Source organism: Aegilops tauschii, chromosome 2, assembly GCF_002575655.3.
Source record: "Aegilops tauschii subsp. strangulata cultivar AL8/78 chromosome 2, Aet v6.0, whole genome shotgun sequence".
Taxonomy (NCBI): Eukaryota; Viridiplantae; Streptophyta; class Magnoliopsida; order Poales; family Poaceae; genus Aegilops; species Aegilops tauschii.
In genome coordinates, this window is record NC_053036.3 from 5,006,396 (window position 1) to 5,021,828 (window position 15,433).

A 15,433-nucleotide genomic window follows, 5' to 3' on the forward strand; every position below is an offset into this window, starting at 1 on the left:
CGGCGAGGCGCAGGGGCGAAGGTGGCCGTGTGATCGACGGGGCGTCGGCGATGGCCACGTCAGGCGCTTCTCCAGTTCGACGCAGGGAGCGAGAGGGAGAGGGGGATCGCGGCCAGGGGAAAGTGAGTGGGAGGAAAGGAGTCTGAGGGGTCGTGGGGGTGGCGGCCATATCCTCCCACGGCGGAGCCGGTGAGGTGGTCCGACGGGGACGAGCGGTGCGCGCGCCCTCGGTCAGCCACTGTAGCTAGGTTGAAGCCGATCCGGTCGGTGGGCTGAGTCGGCACTGCGCGGCTGGGCCGGCGCTGTGCCACTTTTCTTTTTCTTTTTATTTTTCTGTTTTCTTTAATTTAATTCAGTTTTGTAATTATTTTAACTAGCAAATAGGCTTAGTAAAAATAGGAACTTGGCCCATTATTTAAAGTGCAATTTTGGACAATGCCACAAAAAGTTTGGGAGGCTTTTAAATTAGTTTGGAATTCTTATAATTGTAAAAGCAATTAAAATATTTTTGACCCCTGTTTTAATTGTTTTAGGGTATTTAATTACTTTATAAAATGTTGGTTTCACCATGAAAATTATTCAATGATTATTTGCCATTGCATGAACTTTTTAGTTTCTTATTTGTGAAATTCTTAATTTCTCTTAAAATTTGAATTTGATTTGAAGTGGAATTTGAAATGAGATATGAATGAACGATGACCAAGACTAGTTAATCAAAGTAGCTTAGCTTTATGATGATGATCACTGTAGCTCCTTACATAGGGGTGTTACAATGGCGTACAACTCGTGCGGGTCCTCATCTAGGCATGCCCAGTGCTGGCAACACCGACGTGTGCCTTCGTCCATGTCGTGTCCTTGGGCCTGGTAAGCCGGGTGTGGCACCTCGTCAACATCGACTTCCTCCATCTACGGATGCCGATGCTGGCAACAACGACGCGTGCCTTCGTCCACGACGTGTCCCCGGCCTTGACAAACCTGGCGTGACGACTCATCAACACTGTCTTCTTCCCGGCGCACCACTACCTCGACACCACTGCTCCCATGAATAACACGACGCATCCTTGAGCCCGCGGCGCCATGGCAACTAACTCAACATCGACCGTGTCATCCCTCGCATGGCTACCTCGAACATGGATACACCATCCTACGCTCTCGGCTACATTGACATCGGCACAAAGGGCCCACTTGCTTGAGTAATCTCATCGGTTTTCACTCTAGCCACATCTTCTGAGATGCATCGATCGTTACGACTGGGGGGAGGGGGGATGGTGTTCGTCAGCTTACCTGAGGATTCTTCTCCAGTCTCACCGTCTGCGTCGCTACCTTTGTGACTGCGGGGGATGTTGAGTATTGTGATTATTAGAAAGTATAGGATATATTAAGATTTGTTCTAACTTGTCTTGTTCTTCAAGTTGATCATGTACTCCTATATACATGTCGACGAGGCTCAAGCAATACAACAATATAATCCACCGCATTACGTCAATCTCCTTCTCTATTCCTTCTACAATATGTACCCCCAAAAAAGTTCAGAACTCAATATTTGCGGGTAAAATTTACATGCACGGGAGGCTTTTGAAATGGGAATCCGGTGTCTAGGGGCCAGCTCGGTCGTAGGATACTTTTTTACTCCCTCCGTTTTCAAATATAAGACGTTTTAGAGATTTCAATAAAGACTACATACGGGCGTATATATACATATTTTATAGCATAGATTCACAAAAAAAAATTAGAAACAAATTATCATCCTAGCAAAAAGCAGTAGATTCGCAAAAAAAAAGCAGTAAGTATCAATGCAATAATCTTATTTCCATTGATGTAAATATAAATAGTCCACGCGAGTAATGATATACATTATTAGAAGCATAGTAAAATTTTAAATGGAGTAGCCTCCAGTACAATACATTATAAAGGAAGCATAATAGTGATATACATTATTACAAGTAGTACGATACAAGAGCGCTAGAAACTGGAGTAGAGAGCAACTGTGATTTGCAATGAAAACAGACTATTCCAAGCTAGCAGTCGAGCTAGCTAGCCTCCCTTGTTCTTCACCTGCATTGGCAAGCCGCCTCTCATCCGCAGCGTCATTGACATTACGAGCTTCGGATGCCCCTTGCCGGCGACGTACCGGAGGCTGAACCTCTCCAACACGCACGCCACGATGTACTTCATCTGTATGTAGGCCATCTCTTTTCCGAGGCACATCCTCGGCCCCGCGTGGAAGACTGGGTACTTGAACGGGCTCGCCGGCCGGAACACGCCCTCCCCGTCAAGCCACCTCTCCGGCCGGAACTCCTCGCAGTCCTCGCCCCAGATGCTCTCCAGCCGAGCCATCGCGAAGGCGCAGTATGTCATCAGCCACCCTTTAGCGATGAACGTGCCGTCCGGAAGGACATCGTCCTCCTTGCAGCTGTGCACGTCGGCAGCCACCGGCGGGTACAGCCGCATCGACTCGGTGATGGCCGCGTGGAGGTAGTGCATTTGGCGCAGCTCGTCCAAGCTGAAATTCGCCGTGCCCTGGCCTGAAGCGCGGATCTCGCGCATGATCTTGGCTTCCACGTCGGGCCGCGTGGACAGTAACCAGAAGAACCAGGTCAGCGCCGACGAGGTAGTGTCGCGGCCGGCGAGGATGAAGTTGGTGACCACGTCGCGGAGGCTCTCATCGCTGTGCTCGCCAGCTGCGGCGAAGCGGGACAGCAAGTCGTCTCTGCGCGCCCGCCCAGCCTCCCTGCGGTCACGGACGATCTGCTCGGAGTAGCGGTGGATGTTGGCGAGCGCGGAGCGCATCCGTCTCTCCGGCTCCATGTCGAGCAGCCTCTTGACCCGCCACATCCACTTGGTAGGGGACAAGACCCGGGCGACGATGGTGTCCTGCGCGACGGTGAACGCGGCCATGAACTCCGCCGCGCTCTGGTGCGCGGCCATGCCCTCCTCGGCGACGGCGAGGCAGGCTGGGTCCTGGCCGAAGGCCACGCGGCAGATGTTGTCGAACGCAAAGCGCTCCAACACGTCCTGCAGGTCGAGGGTCTGCGCGTCGCGCGCCGCGCGCTCCAGCAGCGGCACCAGCCGGTCAACAACCTCGAAACGGACGACATCGACGACGAAGTTCCTAAGGGAGCGCTTGTTGAACTCGTAGCTAGCGGCCTTGCGCTGCCACAGCCACTGCTCCCCATCGGAGTTGAAGATGCCGTGGCCAAGAAAGTCCTCGAACATGGACACCGTAAGCTCGCCCTTGGGGTAATTCCCAAAGTTAGCCCTGAGTATGTGCTCCACGTTTGCCGGGTCGGCCGTGATGGCTTCGCCGGCGAGACCCGACACCTTGAACACCAGGGTATGGGTAGGGCTGCTCTGCATCACGCCGGTGTACCACTCGAGGAAGCGGTCTTGGTTCTTGAGCAAGTGCGGCAGTGTGCCTAGGATTGGGTAGACCTTGAGTCCATGGGCACAAGGCTGCTTCATGGGCTCCTGCCGCCGCAGATACAAGTAAAGAAGAGGTACGACTAGGAGAGGAAGGAGGAGGAGGAGAAGGGGAAGGGATGAGGTCGAGGAGAGTTCCATGGTGAGTAATTGTTCTTGCCTAGTTCGTTGGTGCGCGATCGAGTGGTGCATGCATGCGGCTAATTTAAAGGCAAAAGCGGCGTTTCTAGCGGAGTCGCGCTAGCCAAAGTCACCACGTTGGCCACCGGGAAGCCTTCACTTCCGGCGACAGCACTGCACAACGACTTTTCCCTGTGTGATACAAGTATTTGCTTGATCCCTTTGGCTTAATTGCATTTTATCTCCGTTTTATCGCAGTAGATTATAAAAGTAAGCACACGAAAACGCCATCACCCTCCCCCTCCAGAGTCGCCACCTTGCGGAGGCCGGGGGGCCCCAAGATCCCGTCGGCTTGCCTTCCCCTCTCCTCCTCCTCCTCCCTCGCCGCCACCAGAGGACGCGGCCAGGCGAAGCCTTGCCGTCGCCGGCGGCGGCGGGGACTCGAGGCCCTCCTGCTCGTGAGGGGCTGGCGCAGGCCGGCACCCCCGGGCCGGAGCGTGGCGTGTGACCGGGCGTCACAGCGGGGGGAGGCGGCGCTCCGGCGATCCCATACCTCCACGGCATGCGGCTTCAAGGTCTGGGTCGTCGTGGTCGCCAGGGACGGCGGCGGCGTGACCGGATCGGCGGCGGCGGCATGACCGGATCGGCGGCGGCGCAGCTAGATCTGGGCTCAGGTGTGGGCTTGGAATCCGGGTCGCAGTCGGCGCGGTGGCGGGCACGGCACGTCGGCAGCTAGGCGGATCTGCGGGATACCATCCTTGTATGGTCTTTCACAGCGCGGGTAACTCCGGGGGAAACCCTAGATCTCCTTGGGATCAAGCGATGGCGGTGCTTTTGCATCGTAATCTCTCTTCAGGGCATCGTTTTGGAGTTTGCTCTGGTTGAGGGGACCAGCGACGCCAGCTGCACACACGCGGTGGTGCAACTGCCGATGAAAATCGCGCTAACTACAGTCATGGTGGACGATGGAGGCCTCTTTGATGTCGTTTCCTTGTTGACACATCGTCGTTGCAGTTTGCGTCATCAGGCTCGGGATGCTCCGGAGAAAACCCTAGATCTGGGTCTCCCGGATCGGACGATGATGGCATTCTCAGTATCGCTTTCCCTCCTGGGGGCATCATTTTGGACCAAGTGATGGTTGGAGGTGACAAGAAGAGGAGGGTGTTACATCTACTGCGAGGCCGATGGCGGATCACGGCGGCATGGCGCTGCGGAGTTTTAGCGATGGGCGTGTGTGGCTGGACACGCGCGGGATGGTGGCGTTGTCTGACACCACAGTGGCGTTGACGACAGGCCTCGCAAGGTTGGTGTGTCAATACGTACTCTGGAAATGGATCAGAGGCTGGCGGTGGCGGCGGCCTCTGAGAGTGCGCCAGACCGGTGTGTGACCCAGTCCCGATCATTGTGGCTTGGTTGGGGCATCCGGCTTTATATGCTAGGATTTGGTGCGATGTCTTTGTGATATTAGTCTCGGACATTTGGCACCCCTTCATCAAGGGGATAGGAGTAGCGACTGGTGTGTTGCAAAGATGGTTGCTTCAGGCATACTGATGTATTACTTTATAAGGTCTTTAGGAATAATTAATAAAATGGCTGCATATGCATCATCGAGATGCAGAGGCCGGGAGTATATCCTCCTTAAAAGAAACGAAAACACGTACTGTTCATATATTCCCCTTTCCAAAAAAATACAAACCTGAGCATACATGGTGAAAAATATATACTATACGAGCTCTTGCGTTAATCCACATCCACAAGATTAACTTGGCCAATAGATTTTATATTTAATGGTCCAGATCTATAAAAAGACGCTGCCTAATTTTCTAAAAGAAATGAAAAAACATCTTATATCTTATATCATAACGTATACTTCTTGGTCCCAAAATTTGTGTCTCAAAACTTCAGTACTACCCCCGTCCTGGTTTATTGGTCCTTATTATTTTTTGTGCCAAATTTTGACCATAAAATGTTTGTGCATCAAAAAATTAGATCAATGAAAACTATGTTCAAATACGAGTCTAACGATATAATTTTTGTTGACATGCATTAATATTTTGTTAGTTAAATATTTGTAAAAAAATTGGCACAAATTACAAAGGGACCAATAAACTAGGACGGAGGTGGTACAATCTTGTACTAAAATTGGATGCACCAATGAAGTCTCCACGTTAATTACTAGAAAACACATAAATTAAACCTTTAGATATTAAATATGGCGCATATTAACAAGTGAAACAAGGAAAGAAAATAAATAAATTAACGAGTGAATCGTGGGTAGAGTCCTAGAAATACACGATCGGTAGATTAAAAAATGAAATTATAGACATGCGTTGAAAAAAGGAAAGAAAAATAAATTACTTAAATCAATATCTATATCTATATTTTATTTCTAATAATAAAGGATGGAGGCTTTCATAGTTCTCCATACGTCACCTCTCTATATCCGTTGATTTTGTGTTAAACATAAAGATTGACGGCTGAGATTTGAAAGTAGATCTACCTAGCTTAGTTGCCCAAACGGTACGAACGGCCCTATCCCATACGAACACCACCAGCCGGTTAACCCACCCAGCAAACCCGAACTCGGGCCAACAAATCACTTTCCTACTGGGCCTTAGGCCTCCGTATTAGGGTTAATTAAACTCTCTTAAGGAAGGACTACACTTGGCAAAGAGATAAGGAAGGAAAAGGGTTGCACACGAGTGCGACAGAGAGATAAGGCACGGAAGGAGATTTGCACATCAATCACGTATCGGCTACTACGACTTCTGCATACGTAGGCATGCCTGCATATCATCCATTGTGTACGCCATGTCCGGCAGCGTGATGAGAAGTAGCCGCGGCTGGGCGATGGAGACGAGAAGTGCAGGGTCGAGGAAGAGGCACTGGAGAGGACAGTGACGCACTGGCGATTAGGCGCTGCAGGTCTAAATATTTTTTGTTTATTCCGTATTGCTCTGCATCCCCTTTTCTCTGGGCGTTTTCCTATTCTACCCCGCACCTTCCGCCTCTTATGCAACCAATCCCATGACGGATGGTTGACGGAGGCGAGAAGAGTGGGGTCAAGGAAGAGGCACTAGAGGAGCAACGTTGGTCACCATGGCGGATGCTGCGTCCGGTAGTCAGGCCAGTGCTGTGGCGGACAATGCACGGTAGCGGTGGACCTGCTCTTGCGTTTCCTAGAGCTTCTGTGCAGATGCTATCATGAGGGTCGTGTCCCCGGCGAGCACACAAAGGTCACGTCCAACGTGTGCCATAATCATGGATGTGGCACAGATTTCAGACTTCATGCATGATATGCCTCAAGTTTTTGTCGTTGCTCTCATGCAACGTAGATGAGACCATGGTCCTTCCATTATGTCAAACACATAGGCATGCCTACGTTCTACCGAGATTATGTTAAAATGTAGTACGTGTGATAGTTCATAGAACGACTCTAATCGGACCAAGGCAGAATACACGACCCATGATGTTATTTTTAGTCAAAGAAGAAATTTCTTATTGTTATATACGCAACAGGTTTGAACAAAAACAAGTTATGTATGAACACTGTCAATTTTTTTTGCATTCAACCATGTGTATGAAACATATCGTGTTACTTCATGACACAAATAGACCATAGTGTTAAAATGCATGTAGGGTCCCCAAAGAAATTCAATGAGAACTCTCTTAGCACAAAACTTAAGGTACAATGCATTGGGATGTTGTCTCTAAACATTTATTACTCTCTTCGATCCAAAATAAGTGTAATAGGAGGAAGTACTATTTCGTATAGCGTGATAAGAAAAAATGCATTGGGAGTGCCTGATGTATGTCACGATGGTGACATGGCGACATATTGAAACCCGTTGCAACGCACGGTCAATTTTGCTAGTGTGTGTCTATATATATATATATATATATATATAGAGAGAGAGAGAGAGAGAGAGAGAGAGTGAGAGAGAGAGATAGAGAGAGGGGGGGGGAGGAATAGCCAGTTTTTTTTCCAAAACAATGAAGATTGTATATTGAAACCTACCCACGTGCATAATCCATCATTTTCTATGCATTAAGTAGCAACTTTATTGAAGTGTAATGGGGAGGCTGTAGTACATTGAAGATGATGAAATAATTGAATTATTAATAGCCAATCATGGATTGAGTTGCATGTTCCGTGCTACATTCCATGTTAGGTAGCAACACATTTTCCCAATAAAAGCACAAATCTAGATCTGCAAGCTGTTGATGACGACTTGCAGACCGTATCTGGGCCGTATCGTGAATACATCCATCGGTGCATGGACATAGTTGGGGGAAAGCGAGACTGAGAACCTCTGCAGGATCATCGCGAACACAACCTTCGCCTCGATCATTGTAAAGTTCTGCCCAATGCAAGCCCTTGGCCCTATAGAGAAAGGTAGAAATGCATATGGGTGCTTCGCAGCCCTGCCCACCCCGTTCTCGAATCTCTGTGGCTTGAACTCTTCAGCGTCCTTGCCCCAAAGTTCCTTGTCACGGTGTATCGTCTTGATCGGTGTTGATAGAATTGTGCCTTCCGGTACCTTGATGCCGCCGAGCTCAAGATTGGAGCCTGTTTTCCTCTGGATGTTTGTGACCGGGCCGTATAGCCTGAGAGTTTCTAGAATGAACATGTTGACCAGCTTCATATTGTTGAGCTTGTCATCTGTAGGGATATCCTTGCCACATTCTCTCACCACCTCCTCCCTGAGCTTCTCTTGCCACTCTGAGTGTGTGCTTAACAAGAACATAGTCCAGGTGAGCAGCTGCGCGGTGGTCTCATGTCCAGCTAAGTAAAAAGTCTTGCACTCTTCTATGATCTCCTCCATGCTCATGAGGGGGTTTTGCACGTGCTCTGGCGCGCATGCATTCAGGATTATCCCAAGCATGTCATTCCCGTATCCCACAGTGTCCTTGCAGTTAACCCGATTTTTTATGATGTTCATGAGTATGCTCCTCACCTGTTTCTCGAGCATATGCATCTTTAGGTTATTTTTGGTAGGAAGGTACCTGATTTGTTTCATAAAAAAGAATTCATCAAACGGTGCTTTGTGAATTTTTTTAGTGCCTGTTGATTTGAAACTACAAGAAAGAACAAGGTATACATAAGAGGTTGCAGAAGTTGAATATGTACCTGAAGCCCGGGATGAGGTTCAAAACATTAAATATACTGTTGAAGGCAAGAAACTGGAGCTCTTTCTGCACCAGATAGACTTCCTTGGCCTCTTTATGGTTTCTGCCAAATGCCACATGTGAGATCACGTCGGCTGCAACCTCCTCGAACTGGCAACTAATATCAATCTCTACAGGACCCCGATTCATCTCCAATTTTGCTTCCCAGTCCGCCAGCATTAACCCGACACAATCAGACACTGTCATAGCCAACATCTGTGGAACCAAAGCTCGTGGCACATGCAATGAGTTAGAAAAAAGTCCCATACCAAGAAGTACTTCCTCCATTCGAAAATAGATTAAGTTTCAGCTGTGGTCTCCTTGGATAAACATGTTAGTAAATTATTATTCAATATATACTGCAAACGAATATACTAGTATAATTTGCATCTCGCAAATTTTAGTAGGGCTTTTATTAACATGTTTGCACATCCTCACACAGATAGACCTAGCTAAGTTTCACGCAGCCTATCCACCGTCTGATTTTACACAGTGTTTCATAGATAACTTTTCCATTTTAGATTCTTTTTGCTTTGTTGTTTGTTTGATTTTTATTCCTTTTGTGGGTTTTCATTTTTTTAATTTTTATACACGCAAGACGCCCGCCCACTGTCACACTGGTACAATTGCAAGCCCGCACAACTGCAATTGCACGCCCACTGATTGTCTGCAACTACATGTCTACCGGCCGATTTCAACTGCAGTTGCACACCCGCAGCCTATGCTTATCTACATGTCCACCATCCGCGTGTGACTACATTTACGAATATTATGGAAATAATAAATACAATAAAAAATTGAGAAACAAGAAATAAAAGGAGTAAAAAATAAATGAAAGAAGAAGAAGAAAACAAAAAAGGAACAGCCAAAAATTCTTATGCTGATGTCACTTAGGTGACTCACTAACAATTTTTTTTTTTGCGAATAAAACACTTCCATTAGTTAAGCAGGATGGTGACTCACTAACATGATATCCAGCGACACCCTTTTATTATAGTTAGTGTGCGAAGATATGGAGAAGTAATCAATTGAACACGTTATGGGACGTCATCGAGTTTTATTCATTGTTACAAGCTTAGGTTGAACGAGGACACACGCACGCCCAATTATATGAAAAATTCAATTTTGTGCCGGGCTCATCTACACCTGGTGAACAGTAAAATCAAAAGAAACAGCAGGAAAATTTGAAAATTCCTTGGTTTTTTGTGGTGCAAAATGATCAAATGCGTGACGTTCATGCAAAATTTCGGATTGTTTGGACAATTGAGGAACTTGTGGAAAAAAATTCAAAATCGGGTTTGGACATTCAAGGAGCTCGGGCCCAAAATAGCCTTTTTTTTGCCACAACCTCCTCGAATGTCGAAACATTAGGCATTTGAGCACCTTGCACCACAAAAAATATTATTTTTTTGAATTTTTCTGCTATTCTTTTAGATGTTACTGTTCACACCCGAATCTAGATGAGCCCGGGTGTAGAATCGCCTCATCCCAATTATATTATACTCCGTCCGTCCGAAAAAGATTGTCGCTCAAATATGTATGTAGCACTAGGGCAGTATACCTTTAGCTTGTCGACACTGAACACTGGGTGGACAACCTTCCGGTGGCGCTTCCACTCGTCGCCGTCGATGAGGATGAGTCCCTTACCAAGCAAGCGGGTGAAATGATCATTCACGGGATTCTTTGGAAAAAGCCCCGTGCGGTCGGAGAGCACCTGCTTCACCATGTTCACATCCCCCATGAACAATTCCGGCTTCTCCCCGGGCCACGAGACGAATGTCCGTCCTGCACACGCACGTAAGTGAGTGCTAGAGAATTTATGCTCTTTAAAAAAAAAATATAACTGCTGGCTTCCGCATGGAGTGACACACATCATCATATATTTATTATTCAAAATTCAGTAGCCGAACAACATTAGCCTGGAAAAAGAGTAAGGCCGCGTGCCGGGGGCACCACTGTACAACCACTAACCCTATAATAAAAGACAAAAAACAAAACAACAAATACAAATACTTCAAAAAATTAATGAACTATAGAATAGCCAAAGAATGGACGTACCATGTGGTTTCGCGTCGTCCATGCAATTAAATTTTTTTGAGGCAAAGTCATGGAAGTGGTGGTAATTAACGTACCGTATTGGGCCATCCATTTGCGAAAGTGGGGCTGCACCAGGGCGCTGTAGTCATGGCAGCCTAGGTCGAGCACGAGGCCTGCGCTCTCGATGAGGAGGCGCTTTATCTCGCCGATGTTGCCGACCAGGAACCGGTAGTCCGGCCCGCCCACGCCCTGCGCGCGGAACGCCCTGGTTATGGCGCGGGGCCTCCACACGTACCGCCACAGCGCGCTGAGGATCCACGACGAGGCCAGCGCCACACTCACGCCGGCTGCCACCATCCAGATCATGGCCACGTGCATGGTATGTGCGTAAGGAAACGTTTGTGTGTCTTTCGGGTTGTGGACGCGATCGGGCTGAGGAGATGGTATTGCTATTTATATGGCACTTTTGGCCAGCTACAGTGAAGGTGGTTCACTCGTGGAATGGACCTGGACTCTTGGAAAGAGATAAATGCATCATGACTCATACAAGTCAGCAAGTCGTCGGTGATGAGTATTTTAGTCACACAACTTCTAAAGTGTTTCATAAGAAGCTCTAAATTCCCAGTTGTAGGCGAAGCCAGCATTGCGTGTGTATATACTAGCAAACATGCTCCTACATTGAAACGGGTGAAAAAAAACAACGTGAACCCAATAAGCATGGTACAAGCATGTCCACGTCTTCTAATTCAACGTGGCGCTCTACCCGTATCGCCGCTTATCCTTCTTCCCATCTTCACCCAAGATGGCCTTGGTTTCCAAACGATGAAAATGCGCCTGAATGTGGTCAATCCCAACGTGATGAAATTGACACACGTGTCATTGAACCGCGCCAGCTCAAGGAATGTTTAAACTTTAAGAACTAATTTTTTTGTAACTGGTTCAAACGGTCTTTTATTATGTGAATATGTAATTTGTTTTTTAAGAAAAGAACACATATTCAAATAAGTGCATGTTAACAATATAGTTTTGTTTTAGATTTTTTATCTTTTCTCATTGTGATATTTAGATATACATCATATGTTATGCACGAATCACCTCATACTATTTGTTTAAGAAAATTCCATATATCACGTTGATAATATTTCTTTTTTTGGAAAGTTCATAATATTTCATATTCCCAAATGCCACTTAAATTTTCAAGCTACTCAAAATTGCAGCAGGTACAAATTTTCAACTTCTAGTAAGGGATTTGATGTAAGAGACTGAGGCGGGACTACTTTATCGTGAATACCCGTGCATTCTCCTTTTTGCTTAATACAGTAAATAGGTTACCTTCCTTAATTTGTAAAATACACTTTATTGGACCAACTATTATATGAAAACAATAAACTTTGAAGCACGATCTGCATACACTCTTTGGTGTGCATGCGTTCTCTCATATATTTACCTTTGCTAGCCAATCAACTGTTTTGCATGCTCTTTTCTCTGCAACACGGCTATTTTTTGCTCCACCGTTCATATTTAGTGGCTGAAATTGTGAGGAGTTTTGTAAGTGGGTGGAGCCTCTAGTTGTATGAGCTGATATATAAGAAAATAAGGGTAAGCAACCTAGTTACTTCTGACCTCCACGTGAATAAAAACATGAGAACATGTCTAGATTTTGCTTAGATCGCAACATATTATATAGGGGAAGTAAGTAATCCAAACCAACTAATAAAGCAAAGTGCATTTCTCCAAAAAAATCCGTTCACCCATATTATTTTATTTTATTTTCTATTCGTGGTGGTACTATTTTTTTGTGAAAAAATGGTTCGAGCGCAACATCTCTACAATGGGCCTTGGCCTCAGCCCACAGTCCACACCCCGCACGGGAAGGCTCGAAGTAGATAAGATAATATGTGATTGTTGGGAATCGTCCTCCGGACCTCCCGTTTTAAGGCAAAGTTGCGCTAGCAAAGTGAGCAACCATATGTTCATGTCTTAGATTAGGGCTTTGAGAATAATAGTGACACTAGGAAAGACATAGGACACCCAATTAAATTGTCCCACCTCGGTCCCATACAATGAATACAATAATTTATACTCGTTCGCTAACCACTCGAAATATCAACAGGTCGCCTCAGAAATTGATGATTTAATGATCGATAAGGAAGTAATAACAACGTAATAAAAACCCGGAAGAATTATTGGCTGCCAAAAGAATTACCAGAAAGGAATGCATTAATATGCATAATAGGCTGCCACCGCCACTCATAAGGAAGACAATCAATAATAAATCATGCTCCAACTTCTTAGCATAACGGCAGACTATACGTGCATGCTTCGGGAATCACAAAGCTCAACACCAATATTCTTACTAAACCACAATCATTCACTAGTACCTCCCACATATTACCATCTTAATATCGCAAACTATTGCAAGGAATCAACTTATCATATTCAGTGATCCACATGAAAGTTTTATTATATCCCTCTTGAATACCTGTCATATTAGGACCAATTTCTTATCCCGTGCATATTGCCATTACTATTTATCCAACTCTCAAAATGATATAAGTGAAGCATGAGAGTGAAACTATTTCTTTAAAATATAACCACCTCCGTGCTCTACATAAATATAAGTGAAGCACTAGAGCAACTGCCTAGCTCAAAAGATATAAGTGAATCACGAAGATTATTCTAACAAATCACGAATGAGTGCGTGTCGTCTGCAAAAGGTGTGTCCAGAAAAGATGATTGTGGAAAACTAGAAAAGCAAACAAAGAAAAGACTCATATATAATACACGACACTCCAAGCAAAACTCATATCATGTGATGAATAAAAATATAACTCCGGCTAAGTAATTTACTGATGGTTGGTAGACGAAAGAGGGGATGCCCCATGCTTAGATGCTTGGGTGTCCTTGAATATTACCTTTGTGTGCCTTGGGCATCCCCAAGATTAGGGTCTTGCCACTATCTATTCCTTCATCCATTGCGATCTCACTTAAAACATGAAAACTTCAGTACACAAAACTCAACAAAAACCTTCATGAGATCCGTTAGTATAACAATCAAATCACAAACTTTTGATACTGTGATGAACCCATTAATACTTTATTATTGCATAATACCTACTGTATTCCAACTCTTCTATGACTTATACCCCCCAGATACAATCCATAGATTCATCAAAACAAGCAAACTATGCAACGAAAACAGAATCTGTCTAAAATAGAATAGTCTGTAGCAATCTGAATAATTACTATACTTCTGCAACTCCAAAAATGTGAAAAATTACGACAACATGGACAATTTGTATATAAATCGTGTGTAAAAAAATTAGAATTTGTTCACATTCCAGTGAACTTAGAGAATTCCAGAATCGGGAGTAAAAATTTATGTTTTTTTACAGAATCAAAGGAACTATCAACCAAATCATCCCGAAGGCTTAACTTGGCACAAATACTAATTAAAACAAAAAAACACAACCATAGTAGTAGCATAATTGTGTGCACAAAAAAAAGCATAGAAACAAGAAAAAAAAAGATAGCGATTGGGTTGCCTCCCAACAAGAGATTGGGTTGCCTCCCAACACTTACGCTGGATTAGATCGCCCGCTGCAGCGTCCGATTGCTAGGGAGTCGTTTCGTTGTGAAGTATATATGGGCTGCTATCGACTTATTGGGATGATTATGTAGATTTTACTATAATTGTTCTGAGTATATATAGTATTTTCCTATTACATGTGCAAATGGTACAAAAATAAAGATAGCCATATCAACATATTCAAAGAAATTGCCTCCAAAATATTGATTACATCTATATATATCAAAAAAAAAGTTGTCAAAATGTTAGATCAAGCCTTAAGGCCAGACAAGACATAGCAAGCATGGAGCATGCAAGTACATGTTTCCTTTCAGATTTCAACATATATCATCGCACCAGCTCTCATCCAGAAAATCCAGCAGCAACGCGGGATACCGCCTAGTTGACTATAATTGGTACATACAGACCGGAAGTGCTTGCCTCTAATACGCGAGAGAGGGTAGAAAAAAGCTTAATGTTTCGTCCATAAAACTTAAGTATAGACTGATAATTAAAATCCATTATGGCACCCCGGAAAAAAAACAAAGACCATCATGATGACTACTATTGTACAGCGATAATGGCAACCATTAGTTCCTGTAGTCGATACTTGTAGTAGTGCTATGATGCTTTCTCTCATAATGGTTTATAAACATATAATTGAATTTTAAAAGTTAAATTCATAAAGTATAAAAAGCTCTTTCTTTTGGAAATTCCCCTAAATATGCTGGAAGTTCATGTTCACATTTCTGAAAGAGCCATGTTATTTCTACGTACTAATTTACAAAAGTTGTACCACCCAGTTGAATATGATGAGGAATAGCCAAAATTATGAAGGTGGTTGCAATGCAAATTACCTAGTGTGTGGAGTTTTATTTCCCTTATGGCCCCTGAAATAATGGATCTGACGTAAAACAAAATCTAGTGTGGCTTCATTTCTCCTTTGGACCCCATGTGTGTCGTTGTCACTTTTTTCCTCTTATCATAGCTTATTTTAAATTTATTTTTTCTATGTATAAGTATTCTTCGTGTCCATCAACTGGTCTGTTCAACTAATGTTCGTCCACATCAATTCATGGCCAATCGAAATCTCAAGTATTCAATGAATTGGATTCAGAT

General features: G+C 44.8%; 2 protein-coding genes across 2 annotated transcripts; both read right to left on the bottom strand.

Annotated features, from left to right (window-relative positions):
- Positions 1-289: 289 nt before the first annotated feature.
- On the bottom strand, positions 290-3,710 carry LOC141041469 (cytochrome P450 CYP94D108-like). The gene has a single exon (XM_073507664.1). The coding sequence runs from the start codon at positions 3,610-3,612 to the stop codon at positions 2,035-2,037; it is 1,578 nt and encodes a 525-aa protein (XP_073363765.1). The 5' UTR covers positions 3,613-3,710; the 3' UTR covers positions 290-2,034.
- A 3,822-nt stretch (positions 3,711-7,532) lies between these two features.
- Positions 7,533-14,852, bottom strand: LOC109784262 (cytochrome P450 709B3). Its single transcript, XM_020342862.3, has 4 exons — positions 10,842-14,852; positions 10,271-10,494; positions 8,672-8,925; positions 7,533-8,547 (listed from the first exon to the last, which is right to left on the bottom strand). The coding sequence occupies exons 1-4, from the start codon at positions 11,122-11,124 to the stop codon at positions 7,746-7,748; spliced, it is 1,563 nt and encodes a 520-aa protein (XP_020198451.1). The 5' UTR covers positions 11,125-14,852; the 3' UTR covers positions 7,533-7,745.
- Positions 14,853-15,433: the final 581 nt, after the last annotated feature.